At 40.5% G+C, this 18,754-nt stretch overlaps 2 protein-coding genes across 3 annotated transcripts; one reads left to right on the top strand and one right to left on the bottom strand.

The window, feature by feature from the left end:
* The first annotated feature begins 21 nt into the window (after positions 1-21).
* Positions 22-6,057, top strand: LOC110976952 (uncharacterized). Its single transcript, XM_022230688.2, has 9 exons — positions 22-662; positions 970-1,352; positions 1,657-1,693; positions 1,880-2,082; positions 2,792-2,863; positions 3,101-3,194; positions 3,431-3,649; positions 4,084-4,258; positions 4,794-6,057. The coding sequence occupies exons 1-9, from the start codon at positions 636-638 to the stop codon at positions 5,534-5,536; spliced, it is 1,953 nt and encodes a 650-aa protein (XP_022086380.2). The 5' UTR covers positions 22-635; the 3' UTR covers positions 5,537-6,057.
* A 72-nt stretch (positions 6,058-6,129) lies between these two features.
* Positions 6,130-18,752, bottom strand: LOC110976990 (protein arginine N-methyltransferase 9-like). Of its 2 annotated transcripts, none has more exons than XM_022230742.2 (11): positions 18,565-18,752; positions 15,940-16,284; positions 15,567-15,803; positions 14,854-15,021; positions 14,569-14,686; positions 14,182-14,270; positions 13,488-13,848; positions 10,158-10,365; positions 8,538-9,309; positions 7,924-8,080; positions 6,130-7,738 (listed from the first exon to the last, which is right to left on the bottom strand). In XM_022230742.2, exons 2-11 carry the CDS (start codon positions 16,257-16,259, stop codon positions 7,367-7,369), a joined length of 2,802 nt encoding a protein of 933 aa, XP_022086434.2. In that variant the 5' UTR covers positions 16,260-16,284; positions 18,565-18,752; the 3' UTR covers positions 6,130-7,366. The 2 variants fall into 2 exon arrangements, with proteins under 2 accessions (XP_022086434.2, XP_022086435.2); XM_022230743.2 differs by having other exon boundaries at positions 15,940-16,269.
* Positions 18,753-18,754: the final 2 nt, after the last annotated feature.

The following is an 18,754-nucleotide window of genomic DNA, read 5'->3' as shown; positions in this document are numbered from 1 at the left end:
CAGCCGGTCTATATAGAGACCATGTCCATTTCAAGTTGAAGTGAATAAACTGGACTACATGCATGCACGCTAGATAGTACGTACCCCACCATGCCTTGTGAACTGCTGACCGCACACCCCTCTCCCCGCCCCTTTAGGATTCATATCTCGCCAGGTGGTCCGAATCAATCCATACAAAGTTTGGAGATCATTGTTAAAGGCTACCAAAAAAAACCAAGTAAAAAATTCTGTATGTCGCGTGAAGAATAGCCCTGCTTCAGAAAAAAAGTGCCAACTGGAAGTCGACCCCTTGATTTATTGTCTGAACTGATTTTTGCTTAGCTCATGAAATTCGCCATCGAGCCTATATAGCCGCAGCCCCGCCAATTCACTAAGCATTTGATATCAGCGCAGTGAAGCTCAGCCCAGTAACCCTGAATTCCCGAAGGCCTAGTCTTCCAGACTCAGAGTTCAAGGGTAAAAAGCCAGGTAAATTTCCATCCGAAACATCTCCCACACCCGGACGTACGAGACAGTGACATGTACATGTGTATGTACTGTACTTGCAAACAAACAGTACCTGATGTACATGTGTACAATGTGCATGTACATGTACACGTACAGCGCATGTTTATGATAGCGTCGGTCGGACTTCGATGCCCATTTCGACAATCATGGCACAGGTAGGCCCTAAGCTATCTTATCGCAACTCTTTGAACTTTGTATGAATAAATAAAATCTCGCCAATATTGAATACCTAGTACTTTGACGGATTAGAGAAATGCGTGTTAAGATCACTCCGCCAGAGACATGTATTTATGCTGATAATTTCATCGGTGGATTTTATAGTTAGCGTCCAATTAACTTCATGCACAGTTCGCCGTGCATATCCGGGCCCACTTTACTGGTGCTGAGTTACATGCATAATTATTCTGGAAAATTTTGCTTAAAGTCGAATTTCCACTCTTTTGTGTTTGTTATCATGGAAAGCTCCTTTGCCGTCTGAATATTGGGACTCGACCAGTCCACTTTCACATCATGGAAGTCAGCTCCGGTGCCGCTGACGTTGAGCCGGACCAGCCAGTTGCCACCTCCCCACAGGCGAGCGGCACAGGCTCCACGTCTTGTCTAAGCAGCTGGCGGCTGTGGATCCGTCCTGTCTTCTGCGTCATCTACGGACTCTGTGTTTTCACCGCTATCCCGCTGATCATAGTTGATGTGATCCACGAGGCGCAAGGGGATCAGCGTTTGTTGGTTATTCTGTCAGGGGTAGCTTTTTTCGCTGTGATCATCTGTATCTTCATTTCGGTGTTGGGGATCACAAACCACATCGTATGTTATACACGCCCACCGCTGCAGAAACGCATTATCAGGTAAAGTGTGGGGAAAAGTACAACTTTGACCGTATGTACTACAAATGGAAAAATTCACTTTGAGAAATGTGACAAGAAATCTGTCTGGAGGTCATATTCGCTATCTGGAATCTGGGCATTTTAAAATGATTTTATGTTAGGCACTGCACCCCGTGTTGCTTTGGAGTTGTACGCGGAACGCACTCGTCAAATCCAAAACCTTTTCAAAACCGTGGAGAAAATTTTGCTGGTTTACAAAGTAAACATTGCATATGTATATGAAATGAAATTAAAAACTGACATAAAGTACTTTTATTTATTTCAGAATTCTCTTGATTGTGCCCATCTACGGGCTAAATAGCGTAAGTAGAATAGATTGTCGAAAATATCTGGCATAATTATTGTCTGACGATAATTTTAACCAATTTGTGATTTTTTTCAAAGAAAAATAACGTCTTAATATGCATTTGACATGTTTGGCCTTAGTTTTGGGTTCAATTCCCCCGTCTGTTCGTAACATTGTGTTTTGTTATCTTGGCGATCCTCAGTGGTTCGCACTCCGTTTCCCAGCCTCTAACATCTACCTCGACACCTTACGTGAGTTTTACCAGGCCTATGTCATCTATAATTTCGTACTTTACCTGCTGGCCTTTTTCGAGGAGGTGCCCAACTTCGACAATCGACTAACCATGAAACCGCAGATCAAGGCGCCGTGCCCCGCCTGCTGTGTCGTGGTGTACCCGAGCCAGAGGTATGTTGAAAAAAACAGTGCATAAAATAGGGGGCATTTTCTGACGAAGGGTAAACTTCGCGCGGTGGGTTTCGACCACATGGAGGTTACGCCCGTTTTGTTTCCAGCTTATTTTCTTGCAAAACAAGCAGCACAATTGGGAGTGAAAAATGGAAGCCCATAATGGTAATGCGACATGACAAACAGAAAATGCATAAATGCCCAAGAGAAAAACGAACAGAAAAATAAAAGCATTCTTTCAGGGTTAAATACCGGTAATACCGGTAACTTTTAACCAGTTCACCTTTTTTCCCGGCAAAAGCCGTATTTAAATTGGGTCCACTTTGCAGACAATTTTTACCACGGTTTGAAATTTGATAATTACCCACACAAAAGATTTTGAAATACAAAACTCAATTACTTCACAAGGCTTTGCTTTCAAAGATCCATCCATGTGTTTTTCGTTCTTGAAACTAGTTTGAACGTTCCGAAACATTTGACAGAACAGTGGCTGCGTGCGCCTTATGACCTCCTTTAACTGTTGGAAACGAAACATTTCTAAGTGCGCGTGAAAACTACCCTTTCCCCTCATTTGGACGAACTTAAAATTTTAACATGGAATTTTCTGAGCTTGACTGCACAGTTCCGCTAGGAGAGCAGTTTTACAATCCCTTCGTATTCTGAACGGATCTCGTACAAGCATCGTCTCCTTTGATTTTTTTTGACGCAGTGTTATCCGGCGATGCAAGAGAGGTATTGTCATCTACATGATCATCCGAATTGTGTGCACCGTGGTCTCCTTGTGAGTTCAAGCATCCTAAGATCAGCCAGAAAACTCCGATTATAAATCCACTTCAGCTAGTATTACAGTATTATTACAGAATATTACGGTTTGGTTTTCTTACAGTTTTTGTCAACTTACTCCACTCTTCCCACTTGAATTTTGTTCATGTGAGAAAAACGTTGATTTTATCAGATGTCCTTTTAGCAAAGATAAAAGTTCCTCTCGTTTTTATTTTGGTTTCTCTTGTATCCCCAGAATTACATATTTTACCAACACGTTCAACGAAGGGAACTACACACCTAAGGATGCCTCGCTGTGGGTGACGGTCATTTTAACCACTGCTCAGCTAGTAAGTAATCTTATGGTTGTCACAATGGCAGAAACATCTGCTAATTTTGGTTGATGACATTCATAATACATACAGTGTTTAACAACTGACTAAAATTCATGAAAAAGGTTACCCACTTTTATCAGCTGTGCGTCATCAATTTCCATGCACCACCTGTTAAACAGATATTTCTGTAATATTTTGTGCCCAATTTGCAAAAACATTCTCACTATGTTCTCTTTTCACCCTTCCTGCAGTGGGCCACATACTGCCTAATACTACTCCGCAAATCCACCTTTGACGAGCTACAGATGCTGCCCAAATCCACTTGGCAGTTTATCGGTGTCAAGTTGACCGTCTTCGTCGACAACTTCCAGTCGGTCTTTCTGCATTTCTTGGCCAACGTGGGAGCGATCAAACCCACATCGGATTGGGGCTTAACCCACGACGGAACGGCTTTTGCTACCATGTTGCAGGTCCTCAGTCCGTTTCGCATCTAAGAATGAATACCAATGCCTTGATGAAATTACGACATTTGTATTGACAAGCTTGTTCCATGGTGATGTGCCAATTTAGTGCCAATTATAGTTCTATTGTGACTCTTTACCTTACTAAAAAAATTGTGGACCGAAGAATGTGTTGACAGAAAGCAAGACCCGTGATTTTTAACGTCTGCACTGTTAAACCAATCTTTGAATATTGAAAACATACGACTGGTCCTCCGCTATTTTTTTATGGATAAACATCACATGGTGATTGGTGATGTCCACATTATCGCCCACGAAGCCTCGTTATTAAACTATAATTGGTTAGGGCGAGAAACAATACAATAAGGGCACAAAATAAAATTCAGATTCTTGAAATAAAATACTTTGAAACTTTCCCATGCTGTTTGATTTTTGCTCGTTAGGATTTTCTGATTTGCATCGAGTTGGTCTTTGTCGCAGTCTTGTTCTATTACTGCTTCGACTACCAGCGCTACAACGTAGACGGCCACACCAGACTGAGCATTGCCCAGTCATTCAAGCAAATTCTGGGCTTGTCCCGGGCGACATCCATTCAAACAGGTCAACTAGGACCCGAAAGTGAGTTTTTGTCCATATTATGCAAATTTATGCATATTTTATGCAAATATGTGCAAATTTAAAGTTTTATTTTACTTCCCATACTTCCAACACTAATATATATATAAACTATCCGTCGTCCCTCTCAGTTGATCATCGATAAATAAATAAGTAAATATTTAAATGTGTGAAAAGAATTATTGCCACTCAATTTTGCATTAGTCAAGTTGCTTTAATATAAATGTGTTCAATAAAATTGTATTCATTACTCTTAATATATTGATATTGCACGTTCGGAATAAAAAGCACTGTCATTATAAATATCACACCAAGTGCTCCGTGCAAGGAATTTTTTTCTCAAATGATTATTTTATAGTAAGTACATGAAAAGCAAAGAATGCCTCACGTTCGACATCATCCACACATTACCTAGAAAAAGTCGACCTTGATAAAAGAGCAGGCATTTATCATCTTGATTATCCAAAACCTTCTATTTTGTCTGGGATTGCAAGGAACAACTGCCCACCCTCATGATTTGGGTTGTTTTTTGAGATAGGTAGATATTCAAACCAAGAGGGCATTGAGCAGTCTCCAGGGAACTCTACAGAAGGTGAGGAGGAGGCCCCATCAAGGAAGGAAGATGCTGAAGTCCCGCGCAGGAGGAAGACAGGGCACCAGTACATCTCCATGCCAGACATCATCCTGAACCACATGGAGGAATCCAACCAGCTTGACCGGATTCACCATCCCAGTAACCAACTCGGAGGCGACCAGTGTCGAGATGACGACGATTCGAATCAAGATGGCGGAATTGGAAATCCCGGGTTTGAAACAGAGGTGAATCCAAAGGAATTGGAAGCAACCCCCCCAAACGACGACCAGTCTAGAGACGATATCAGCTGTGACACAGATGACTCTCTTGATGATGAATTTCCGACAGATGATGACAATGACAGTGACAATGACCTGCCCATTGATGGGAGGTTAGATGCGCCGCCACAAAGGAGGCGAGTGAAAAAGGTCAGCTATGCAGGCATGACCTTCGACGATCTAGACGTGAACAAACTGAAAGATCCTTCCCAGAATACCCCCGTGGCAACTAGTAAGAAGCGAGCAAAGAAGGTCAGCTATGCCGGCATGACGTTTGAGGACATGGACTGGGAACAGATTAAGAGTCATCGGTCTCCCACGATGGACTCGGAAATGGCGCACACTGTGACGAGCATTATGGAGGAAAATGAGAAGCGTCGCGCGGAGGGCAAACAGGGCGAAGAAGGTTTCGGGAGCTCTGATGCCTAAAAACTCTCTTTCCTTCGAACAGATGAAGTTTGTCTCCTTGTGTGAAAATTATTTACATCTGTCTCTAAACAAAGAGGCTGTAAGTGTGGGTGCAGCTCACACACACACACACACGCTGGTCTTTTATGAATATTAAAGACTTATGACCCATTCAGTTTGAAGAAAACAGAGGGGAACAAAATATGGCAGCGCAAGAATTTCTTGATGTCAGCACCTGCCTCCTGCTTGTACTGTGCATCATGTTTGAACTGTTTATCTCTTTTGGTATCATGACCTTCATCATGCAGATTTAATCCCAACTCTGATCGGTTCCACTGTTGATGCTAACTGCTGATTGGTCCGAAGATTTTTGTTTTGGTCTACTTACACTTATACTATTGAAGAAGGTATTGGTAGATGTATTCTGAGAAAAACTTTCAATACTACGATTTTTCACATGTACCCGAGTTTGTTGAAGTTGGACTAATTTAACAAATTCACTTCATGTTTAAATAAAACACCAATAGTTTTAAAAAAATAAATTCAAATATGCAGCATTCGTTTTCATCACCATTAAAACATAAGAATCACAGGAAAATTTAAACCGCAAAACATGAGCTGTAAAGGTTATATGCCAATATCTCTACATATGACAACATTTAATGCTTTTGATTCTTTGTTATTTACATAACATTTAAGTTAACACACTCTTTTAAAAAGGCAACATTGTGTTACAGTTTTCAAAGTTTGGTGATATGGCATTGCAGATGTGATACAGGAGACAAAAATCTATTTCACTGAAAAATATATCTTATTTTTTCCACTGAGTAATTTGCATATTATTTTGGGTATTAACGTGAGAAATACAATCCCCTACAATTATACTCTAGGTGACACAGCATAAAATCTATGTGATTCCATTTCATAATCCCTACTTGGAAATATAAGATATCTGCATTCTCACACACACAAGCCCTTTTCACATACTGACCCTTATACCCACTTCACTACCAACTCCACATATCTGTGGAGTTTTACACTGAAATATACCCCTATTTTTACAATGACCAGAGAGACCAGACTCATCAACAATTCTAGTTGTACTACTTGAACTGTGAACTTTGAGATAATATTTAAAAAAGGACAGAGGTGAAACTAAGAGAGACATGTAATATTACTAACAAGATTCTAGTAAGATCAATGGTGCCTATAGCTCTATTGCTGCTAACTGGCTTGTTGTTTCTTGCATTTGAGTCCAAAGGTACAATTACATGAATATGATTTCTTGATGTTACTTCAATATCTGCCTGTTGAAAGATAACGAGATATTTCAATGAGAAAACATTGAAACAGAAACCTAATTCATATGTGTGTGATGGCATTATGGTACATGATGCAAGTGTCATCTGGTACATATAACATCAAAACTTGTCAAGTACTGCCAATTTTGATTTATTTATATAGTGTTAGTTCTGATAAAAAAAAATGGGCGGGATTCACACTATACTCCTCACCTTTTTAAAAAATAGATACACAATCCATTTTTTTTTGAAAAAGCACGGTGGATTAGAGTTAATAGTCTAAAGCACTTAACTGCATGCTCAGTCGTGTGCTTAATGCGTTCACTTTGAGAGTTCATTTTACATATAAAGGTTTGGAGAGACAAAAATCTACGAACATGAGGTAAGGAGGACTGGAGGAAATAAACATTTATCTTTGCCACTGCAGTTTTCGAGGTTTGTGCATTGTGAAGTTGGACAGCAAGTGAGAGCAAACACGTGCCCCATAAGTTGAGTTAACTCTTGTAAATTCTGCTCGGAGAAAATCTGGATGTTTTGTTCTTAAAAATTGCTACCTCTTCAACTCAACAGTGAACAAAAAGGAACTGTCCTCAATTCTAGCAGTCACTTTCACCTGATCCCCCTTCCGGACAGACTTCCCCTCTGGAAGCAGAACAGCTGCCTGCCTCCAGTGTGTCTCATTGTCAAGTGTGTTGACGTGATTGGATGGGTCCAGGCCAATGTCGTACCAGAAGGGTACAGCTGTGATCTTGCCATCGTCAGTGGCCTCAAACTCGTTGGTCGTGGTCTGGTTGACGAAGCTAGGCAGATCAGCAGTTTCAGGGTTTGGTGTCTCATTGAAGTCAAGATGAAAAGCCAAGAAGGGTCTGCTAAGCTGCTTGTAGGCACGCGCTGATAGATGAATGTCTAGAAATGTGGACACCTGTAACAAAATTTCAGCTTTCAAGAATGAAGTGTACTGTAGAATCAGAAAGAATTTGGATATGCCACTAAAGTTAGTAATGGGAACCTCTTAAATAAAGGTCAGGATTTGAGATAAACTTTTTTACCAAATACAAACCATAAAAACTAGAAATTAATGCAAAGCTTGAATATTCATTTTCCCACCTTGTATTTGTTGATCAAGTCATGAATCTTCAGCCCCATGGTGGAGTCTGTGCCCAGGACCGCACTGTCTCGCTGTAGACTGCTACACTCTATGCACATGGCAAACACATTTACCGTGGCTGGTAGGACTCGGCCTGTGGGCTTCAAGGCGCACACCCTAGATACACAATACAGGTACATGTATGAGATTTGGGTCAGAACATGATTTTAACTTGGGGGCAAGGGTAGTGATTGGAGATGCCCGCACCAGAAAGCAGATGGCTGTGGGTTAGAATCCCACCTTGGTTCTTTAATTTATACTTCAGGGTATTTGCAGTATTTGTGTAATACATGTTGCTAGCTGGGGCAAACAGCATAAAAGGTTATCTAGAGCAGATGTTTGGGTGTTTAGGCTTCCTGCATTGGTATAGTGAAGGGTGTTGCTGGCTAGGTCTATGGAGTACTTTGGTATACGATAAGATCAATAAAGAAATTTTAAGTCAAAGTATCAATCAAGCATGGTATGCGCATTTTTGGGATGCCTGCACTAGCAAGCTGCTGGTCACAGGATAGAATCCAACCATGTTTTCATTCAGAGACAGCTTGAGGGAAGTTCCTGGGTGACTGAGGCTGACCTGCCAACAGCAATGTCCTCCAGCACACGTTCCCTCAATGTGCCACAGGGTGCCACCAAGTCTGCCACAAGCACGTCCCACGCCGCCTCCGAGGATGGACTCAGGGGGTGTGGCTCTGCCCTAAAGTCCACACAGTCCTCCATCCTATTGGTTGTAGCAATAGTCTTGATGAGAGATCTGACCTTCGGTTGGCTATTTGGTAAACAGACTCTTGTTGATGGGCAGTACTTGGCGGCAAAAAGGCCGGTTAGTGAAACACAGCTTGATAAGTCCAGCACAGAAAGCTGTGAGGGTCTTGAAGAGGTTTTGGAACTGTGAGAAGATGTGCTCTGCTGTTTCATCAGGACTCCTGGTTTTCCTGATGACGAGTCTTTACTTGCTTGCAGTCTGCTTTCAGAAATGATGGTCTTTATTGCACTGTAACAAGCACTGTGTAATTTGTGGTCATTCAGGACAGCAATCGTATCTGATTCCCACATATCAAACATATACAAAGCCTGGATATCAATATCGGAAACCCCAGCCCCATTTTCTTTCTGAGTTCTTTCAGGTGAGTCTGAGGAAGTGACAAGATTTCTCTCAAAACTAGTCACCATGTGGTCCATATCCTCATCATGGGTCACAGCTGGTGCACTGGTCGGGGAAACCTCCATCTTGGATACGGCCTGATGGGTAATCTTTTCACATCTGAGATGAAGGCACTCATCTTGGCAAGATACAGCTACAGAAATGTTGTCACATTTTCTAACACAAAGATCCTCTTCAAAGTCCCCTGTATGCAATTATTTCGTAAGCAAAAATGATTGGTAGGGATGAAAGCTTTATGATATCAACTTATCCATGTTTGCATGCAAAGAAAACCTGGAGCAAATGGGTGCCAACAGTGCATGCGAAACTAGCTAAGAAAAGTCTTTCCTTCTAAAAACTCCCGAACATAGCCGCAACATTGATAGTTAAACGTGTGTATGTTTTTTCCAAACTAAGCTAGCCCCTTTAAGAAACAGTTATTTGGTCCATTGGCTCTGGGGTGAGTTTTAATGGTGCATCATTCACTCTCTTTTGTTGGTACTCTCCTCAGCTTGTTGGGACTTAAGATGAAATTACACCAGTGTTTTCAGGTCTGCGCGACCAATGGGGTAGGCAGCCTAAATTCCCACAAAGTTCATAAAGCAAGGTGTGGTCAGAAAGGCGTGGTCACTACTGCGCTGTGCACTTGTTTGTGAGGGTTTTTTACTTTACTGTGAATAATTTATGTTGTCGTTCTCTCCAGGTAATGTGTCACCCTTTTGCAGTAAGTACAAGATTTTAGAATTTATAATTTGCACTGGTTACACCGCTTTACTCTCCCTACAATGAAAACTGAGAAGAAGATGCCAATGATTACAATATTTGAACAGATTGCAGCAATCTAAAAGGCAAGCCTCTGCTTCTTTCTTCTCTTCTGTCTTCTTTGTTTACAGCCCTGGACGCTGATATTAGAATCTCAATGTATGCAACTCAGGTTTGGTTAGTATTGGGATTAACCTCAATTTATTTATTTGTTTTCAGCTGCTAGGCTTCCCACAGATAAGTCCCCCAGTCCTGAACCACAGGAACGGGTCTATCTCTACAGTCACTTACCCCTTAACCCTGGTGGGGAGTAGTTTTGAGGGGTCACAGGGAAGACTGCCTGCTCCCAGCAGGACCCACTGTCCGGTGAGCTGCTGAGTGTCTGCGTCTCATCCAGAATGAGCTCAAACCAAGACAGGATGGCATCCACTTGGCCACTGCTGGTGACGGGGAAGTCAATGTGCTTCCAGTCACTAGTCGGATGGTCTGCTGTGAGAATCTACAAAGTACAGAAACAAGTTTGATGATGTCCTGATGTCCAAGGATTACACGATAAGTCCAGATTCATAAACATTTCCTTATACACTGCCACAAAGTCCTACTTAAAACTTAAGAAAAGGTTGGTTGCCTTGAGATTAAACAAACTTTGTATGCATTCATACAACATTATCACATTCACCGCCTTATGCCTAGTGTGCTAATGCACTTGTCTATTTCCACCAGATTACATAACTAATTGCTAGCTACGGTACAGCACTAAATGATGTACATTGTAAAAGTAACATCCTGACCATGTAATTGGATGGTAAGTTTGTTGACTTGTCAAACAGTGACACACCTTTTCTAATCAACTTGTCTCACGACAATTGAAAAATGAATGCCAGGTAATAAACCAATCTGCCTCAAGCAACATGACAATGAAGAGAGGACAAGCAGACTGACTTCATGTTATTTTGGCCGAAATGAATATTACAGTGTGTCAGAATAGACGGACCATATTTAGTTGTTATCGACAGAAAAAAGAAAGACAAATCACTAGACATACACATATTTTGTACCAAATTCAAATGCTTGTCTTTACACTTGAAGTATGTGCAAGATTTCTGATGCTACTTGTTCATCAAATCATCATTTCTCACTCTTCGCTTATTTTCAGATACTAAGTAAGCTGCAAAGCCCTGGACAGTGACAGCCCTGGAGATGAGGAAAAGCAATTTGGAACAAATATCCAGTGAAAAAATGCCTGGTTGGAAATGGTCTAGCCCACTTGACAATACTTCAAGTTGAACTTGACCATATGAATGTGATGCACATGTAATTCTGAAGCCTTACATACATGTACATATCACATGAAGATGTGTATTATGCCACTGAAAAATACGAAACTGAGCGCATCAAATGAGTTATAACTCAAAATCTCACTGCGTTGTATTTTAATTATCAAACAATTATACCAGCAATATTAACTTTAAACAATTGCAGACAATACCATTAATAGCTGGGTAATAATAAACTGAGTCCTTAATTAGAATTTAATTTCTGACATATCTTGATTGATGGGCATGACGAGTAATAAATGAACTCCATGCAAGCATGCCACATGGCTAAATTGCAGTTAAAAATTGCTGGCCAAATAAATTTGCCGACAGCCAGGGATTTATTGACACAAAATGTAATTGAACTCCACAGGCCAGTTGTGGATCTGGGCATAATTGAGTAGGGGGAGAAGAGAAAGGTACTTCAACCCCATGTACATGTGGGCATGTGCAAAGAGCCATAAAAAGGTAACTGAAGTACAAACTCTGGCCACAACAGCTGTGTCTCTAAGTTTGAAATGATAAGAGCATTTAACAGTCACTATGGATGAGTGCTAATACACATATACTGACAACAGCAAGTGTGATAAAACAATATGTTTTTATGCATGGTAACATGTTTTATGCACATGATGAAATTCAGAATACTTTGCATTTTCTGATCGTTTTGGGAGGACTCCATCTGCAGTAACTGATGAGCAACAACAAATGGATTATTGAGATTTGAGTACAAAAATGAATCAAACAGCAGGCCACGACTTGTTGGAAAGCACTTCTGCTTCCACTGAGTCTGATGAATGCGGACTTGTGTATTCGGTTACTGATATAATTGTAGCATCTGTTATCGGAGTCATCGTTGCACTGATCATCATCCTGAACACTCTATGCCTGTGGGTGCTACGGCGGGTCAAGAACATCAATGACACCTCCAAGGTGTTCTTGTATTCTCTGACCTTCTCCGACCTGATGGTGGGGATTTTCCCCGGTATCCCTACTGTGGTCCTGCTGGCGTCCAAATCGTGGCCATTTGGAGAATTCCTGTGCACTGTGCATGCTATGTTTGGCCACTACACCCATGGAACGAGCATCTACTCTTTGTTGCTACTTACTGTTGACCGTTACATCTCTGTGGTGTTCTCACTTAGGTATCCCTCTCTGGTGACCGTTGTGCGAGCGCGGATCATGGTGTGCAGCATTTGGATAATCTTTTTCCTCGTGCTGACAGTCTACGGTTTTGTTGCCGAGTGGGACTACAGGATAGTGGACCCTATTCTCAAGTGTGGTTGGAGTGTCAGGCATGGGGTGGTGTATAACTCTGTAGCAATAGCATTCTTGATTTTTGCACTAGCCATCTTTCTGACCTTGTATGCCCACATGTTTGCAATAGCACGCCGTCAGAGACGGCGTATCGCCAACCAGGCCCAAATTGCCAGTGCTGTTGTGGACATTGCACCGCCTCAACAGCACAGAATCATGATAAACAGGAGTACAAAAACAGTCTTCATTGTCACCATTATGTTTGCAGTCACTGTCATACCGGCAATCGTCATTCTGAACTCAATGGAAGAGAGCAGTACTTCATTTGACGTTACAAATTTCAGCAGTTATGCGCTACTGTTATCTAGCAACTGGATTAACGTTGTGATTTATTTCCTCAGGAACAGGGAATTCCAACAAGAGGCACGTCGAATGATTACCCTCTGCTCACCCATTGCAAATCATCCTGAGAATCCTTCTACCGTCCACGACAGCAATGAGGAGCTTACCTCCTACGAATGAGAGAAGCATGTTCCTCATCCACTGGTGCATGATTGAAAGAGGGTGCTCCATTACCAACAATACCAAACAATGTCTGTTAAGGGTTATTACTGTAAATTATGATAATTTTCACTGAAAAGACTACATAATGACCAATTGGGGTCATGGTAGTGTACTCACCAGACATGCATCAATGCCAGGTGGTCAACTTTACACTAAAGTTTGAGCTTTTCACTTCAAGTTTTAAAGAAAAATTGAACAACATAATCTCTGAAAGCAAAATGTAATTATTCGTGGATATGCTAAGCTGTGTTAGGACAGACTAATTTTAATGCATCATTGAGAACTGGGTGCGTTAATTCTATCAAAGGATGCTTTATTTGCCTGAATGCAAACATGTGGATGACTTTTTGAAAAAAATGTTTAATTTCACTGCAAAATGACCACTGTGACAAAAAGTTGACTTTGTTATCAGCAGGGTCTACCCGTACAAATTCCGGAATAGACTTGTGTTGTTGGGACTTTACTAAGTTGCTACTCCACTGACCTGAGGATTCTCAAAGTTTACCTCCAGCACTTTGATGGCTGGAGTCAATGCCTGGTAGCTCAGAGGAACCTCTTGGAGCCTCTCCGAGGTGTATGGTTCTCCACGGCTGACCTTCAATGACCTCTGGTCCTCGATATTTGATATCGGTTTCCGGCAGCCCATGTTGGAATGAGGTTCTTCCTTAGAGCCTCCCAGATGTCTTTGAGGTCCAGTTCTCTGTGCCATTGCCTGGTCCCCCGATGAGGGAGGCTCTGTGGGGCTCTCTGAGTTCGAACATTCCTCTTGGAATCCTGACATCTGACATTTAGAGCCAATCTTCCCTGTCCTCATGTCCAGGTTACAAATTGTCTCACTCGATAATCTGTATATTGAAAAAAGAAGAAAAACCAAGATTTCAATCTCTGATTAATGAAAAAATATACCAGTGTTCTATCCAACCTGCCCCACCCTACGTTGATCTGTCTGCCTTAACTTTTAACATTATAAATCATTCCACAAAATGCTATGTACTTCGTTGAACCTGTGTGGCACTATGTAAAACGTTATACAGAGGAAAATCAAGAGCATTTTTTTTCCAGTTTGCCAAAACCATTTTGAAAAACAGCCATTTCAAAAGAAAAATCTTCAAATGAACAGGTTTTCCAGTACTTCATGGACCTAAACAAATGACATGTAAATGAAAAACACTATCCACCTGTATTGCTTTCGTACGTGCTGACACTGAACAACTTGGGCATAGACAGTAGCTCTAGCAGGGATCACTCGGCCGTAAGACCCTGGAGTCTGTAGTCAGATAAAAAACACCTGTTTGAATAGCATTCACAACTACCACCAGCATTTTGCTGTAATACAGTGCACGTATCTGTCCTATTCACACAATGCCAAATTTCACACACATGAGGTAGAAAAAACTCACTGAGTTGGCCATAACAATTTTAAAATTAATATGACAGACACAGGTCACTAAGTCAGCTTTTCTGTATGCTGCATTAGTAGTGAGAATCAATTGCTGTTAAGTATCTTGCTCAAGAACACATATCCTGTCAGGCTCATATGATTACATCTTTGGTTATTGAATTACCTGTGGGCTGGATGTCTTGGGTGGCAGTAGCAGGTGTTTCCATGCATGCTGCAGGGTAGTAACAGCTCCTTCTCCGAAAAGTCCAGCATCAAAGATTTCCGTCACCACAAGGGACACTCTGTAGATTTCAGAAACAAATTATTATTTTGTTCTTTTCAACTTAACAAATAAAACTGGGTCATCAAACCTGCTGCGTTCACTCCTTTCTTTAGATCTTTTCCAATCTAAAGAAATGATTTGATTGAAAAAAAGTGATTTTGAAACTCTGGTTAATGTTACAATTACCTGTTTGGTATATCATCTGACACCGCCATGTCTGTTGATAATTTATGCAGCAGATGGACTCTACCTTGCATCTCATTGGCTGTGAGGATATCTTGTGAAAGTTTCAACATTTCCCTTGATTCTTCACAGGCATGGACAGATATGGCCCCAGCATTCACAGCAAACATACTGGATTGCATAATGAAAAAAAAGTTCCTGCTGAGGAAAAGTGGTTTCGGTATTTTTTTGGCTGCAGTGATGATGTGGATAGGAATTAATTCTCTTCAGTTCTGAAATTAGTTACAAGAATTCTTTAAATATTTTACAGACTTGCATTTACAGGTGAAAAATAAACGTGAAGGTTAGCAAACACAAAAAGGCACAAAGTACCATTATCACTCCATGTTTTAAACTTATATCAGTTTCATAAAACCTGAATCATGTTCTGAACAGTTGTCCACTTTCTCCTTTCGATCTGCCTGCAAAAAGGCAAGATATTGAGATAAGTCTACAAAAACCCTTTGCTCTGCAGCCATTGTTTTTTCTTAGACAAATCGACACAAAATGGATGACTTCCAGGGGAAAGTTGGAAGTTGCAATTTTGCAGACTAATTACAGATCAGATGGCAAATCACTCAAAAATATTCCATCAGGATAATGGAATTCAAAAAAGTGTGCTTAGGGAAGAGACTCCCCTCGTCGCTTAAAGGCCTTCAATCAGTGTTTATACCAACCTTAGGAGTCCGGTACCAGATCCGATGTCCAGTACCCTATCATGCCCACATGAAACGGCCTTGGCAATGGCAGTCTGGTAACCTAAGTTCCTTCTCTTGTCATTGAGCATTGGGAAATGCCAGCCCAGGAATGGGGAACTGACCATATTGGTCAGGTTTTTCTGGGCACCGGTAAATCCAGGGTCGATTTCCAGTGCCAGCTGAAAACATGACGCTGCCTCTTCTTCCTGGCCTAATCTGGAACATTGGAGAGTTTGAGTTCAAAGATCACTGTTAAAGTTTAGGGTTCTATAAAGAGAAACATGACTTCCAAAAATCACAATCTGAAATGATGAACAAACAAGATAAAGTTTCATTTGTGCATAGTTCTCACTTGTGAAGGAATACTCCCATGCTGTTGTGTATCTCAGCATTCTCAGGCCACAGTCTCCTGGAAACTTCGTAGCACCATAGAGCCTCCTCCCTCCTGCCAGCAGCCTCCTGCTGCTCCGCCCACTGATGAAGAACCGTGGTGAAGTCATCGTGGATGCGATCCCTGCATGTTCGGTTATCTTGGAGCAGGAGGAGGTAACCGCTGAAGGCGTGGCCAAGATCACCAGCTGTAATGCTGGCATCAATCATTGCTAGGACTTCTTCCATGTTAGCTGACAGGAGATCATGGGATGACGAGGAATAACCAGGCTCTTCATCCATCTTGTAAACACTGTGGGATATAATGCTATTTTTATACGGTTAATAAAGTGTTCCGATAGAATAATAATAGGTAAATTCAGCTTTCAGTGATAGGATGAGAGCTAAATTGTGGTTTACACATGAAATAATGCACAAATGAACTTTTGTGTGAAAATTTAAAAGTGCCAGATTTCAAGCATACTACACCTGTTGATACAGACATGTTCATAAAAAAGGTTAACGGTTTGAAGACTGCCCAAATCACTTCCTTAACCAGTGAGTTACTAATTAAATCAAAGCCAGAGCTCTTTTTGTTTGGCAACATATGTACAATGTCAATTATTTCTTCCTCAAAAACAGGACTTAAGAACGTAGAATTAGGTTGAGGGTCCAGTAAATAATCAGAATAATTGAGATCATTAGAAGGAATTTGATTACAGAGGTTTTTACCAATATCTGTACGGTAAAAACTTCATTAAAATGATTAGTGATCAAGTGTAGATTGCTGGTAGCAACACCTTCTATATCAATAGTACTTATTTGCAGTTTAGAGTTAGTGTGGAGTATATGATTAATTATCTTCCAGGTATTTTTAATATTACCCTTTTCTTTGTTGAATTGTTTAGTATAATAATTACGTTTAGAAGTACGAATAGCACTAGTTAAGATGTTTTTATAGCGTATGTATTTAGTACGATTTGCATCTGTGACATCATTTGACATAAACCTATGATTAAACTTATTCTTACGCTCAATAGATTGACATAAATTAACAGTGACCCATGGCGATTTAGGAGTGGATTTGCGTGACCTGGATTGATTATGTTTATAAGGGATATATTTTTCAACGTGAGTGTTAAATACATCCATGAACTTAGTAAATGCCAGATTAGCGTCCTGCATATTAAAGAGTGAGGAACAGTCATATTTGTGAAGTGCTTGTTTCAGGTTGGTTAAATTTTCGTGAGAATAATCACATACGGAAGTGACGCGTGGACTAAGACGATTGACAGTCAAGCTAAAGGAAGTAAATATAGGAAAATGATCAGATATATCCGTAACAAAGATCCCAGATTTAGGAGGGGGTAATATATTAGAAAATATATTGATTCAAGTTGCAGATGTGGAAGTGACCCTTGTTGGATTGGTAATAAGTGGCAAGAATTACTGAGACTGGCTATTAGTATTAGAATTGATAAGGTTTAGATTAAAATCTCCTGAAATTAAGCAAGGCTTATTTTCATTTGTGACTAATTGGAAAAGGTTTTTAAAGTTAGTAATAAAACAATCAAAGTTTGCATCGGGGGTTTATATACAATCCCAGTTATAAGGTTCTTATGGATTTGTGGTGTGACGATTTCAATAAAAATGCATTCAAAAGAGTTGTCCGATAAAGCGTTCAGGTCAGGTCTAAATACATATTGGAGATTTGTTGATAAATATAAGGCAACCCCTCCATCTTTGCCAACTCTGTCTTTAGCCAGAAGAGTATATCCAGGTACATGTATGTTTAAATTATTTATATAGGAATTTTCATGCAGCCAGGTTTCACACAATCCGCTGACAGAGAAATCATATAATTAACTGAATATAAAATTTTTTTAGGTGGTCTATGTCTTTGGGTAAGCTACGTGTATTTAAAGAAAGAAGTGAAAAATTACCTGTATGGACTTGATTAAAAAAGTCCACAAATTTATCATATGAATAGTCTATTAAACTATTCATATGATACTAGTACTAACTGGAATGATTCACAATTTGATAAGCATTATCTATAAATTCTGAAAAAAATGTCCACAGGGCAGATCTATCTAGAATTGTTTGTTCGGGGTGATGTTACTCAAAATTTCAAAAGTAGGCCCTGCTTCAAGTTGAGAACTAAGGTACATTCTGCGTATATGGATTTCATTGGAATTATGAAGAAACGCCCCATTAATGCCCCGGCTGGGCCGGCACTGGGCCCCAAACATAAAATGAGCCTTAGCATAATATTTCCAAATACATGTAGGTCACTTGGGAGACATTGTGTTGTAAATTTTTCAACATTAGGGAGACATCGGTCATTAGGGAGACATTTCAATGTCTCCCTAATGCTCCAACTACCAAAAAGAGGAAAATTTTTACTTTCCACATTTTGAGAGATGATAGATTAGGGTCTGAAAGAAAAACGTTCAAAGTTTGGTTAAGATCGGATTAGGGAATATTGAATTATGGGACGGTAAAGTTTGCAAAAATTTGTGCACGTTCCGGTCCTATGGGAATGTCTCCCAACAAGTGACCCATTTTCGGTAATATTCAGTTTATCATGTTTGTTCGAATACTATACCTTGCCTTCTACTGCGCTTCCTGTATGTTAAACTTAATAGTTGTGTACTGTGAGACATACGAAGGAATCATACGTTAACAAGGTGCAAAATTGACCATGGAGGAAGGACGATTCAATTCAGGCGCTTAATTTCACGGCAGTCGATCATGCATGCGTCTGTTTCATGTGTTTACGTGCAGTTGTAATTATC

The sequence above is a fragment of the Acanthaster planci genome, linkage group LG02 (assembly GCF_054643075.1).
Source record: "Acanthaster planci isolate LZ-2023a linkage group LG02, COTS_SCS, whole genome shotgun sequence".
Taxonomy (NCBI): Eukaryota; Metazoa; Echinodermata; class Asteroidea; order Valvatida; family Acanthasteridae; genus Acanthaster; species Acanthaster planci.
The sequence above is the reverse complement of the archived record's forward strand: the minus strand, read 5'-3'. Positions and strand labels throughout refer to the sequence as shown.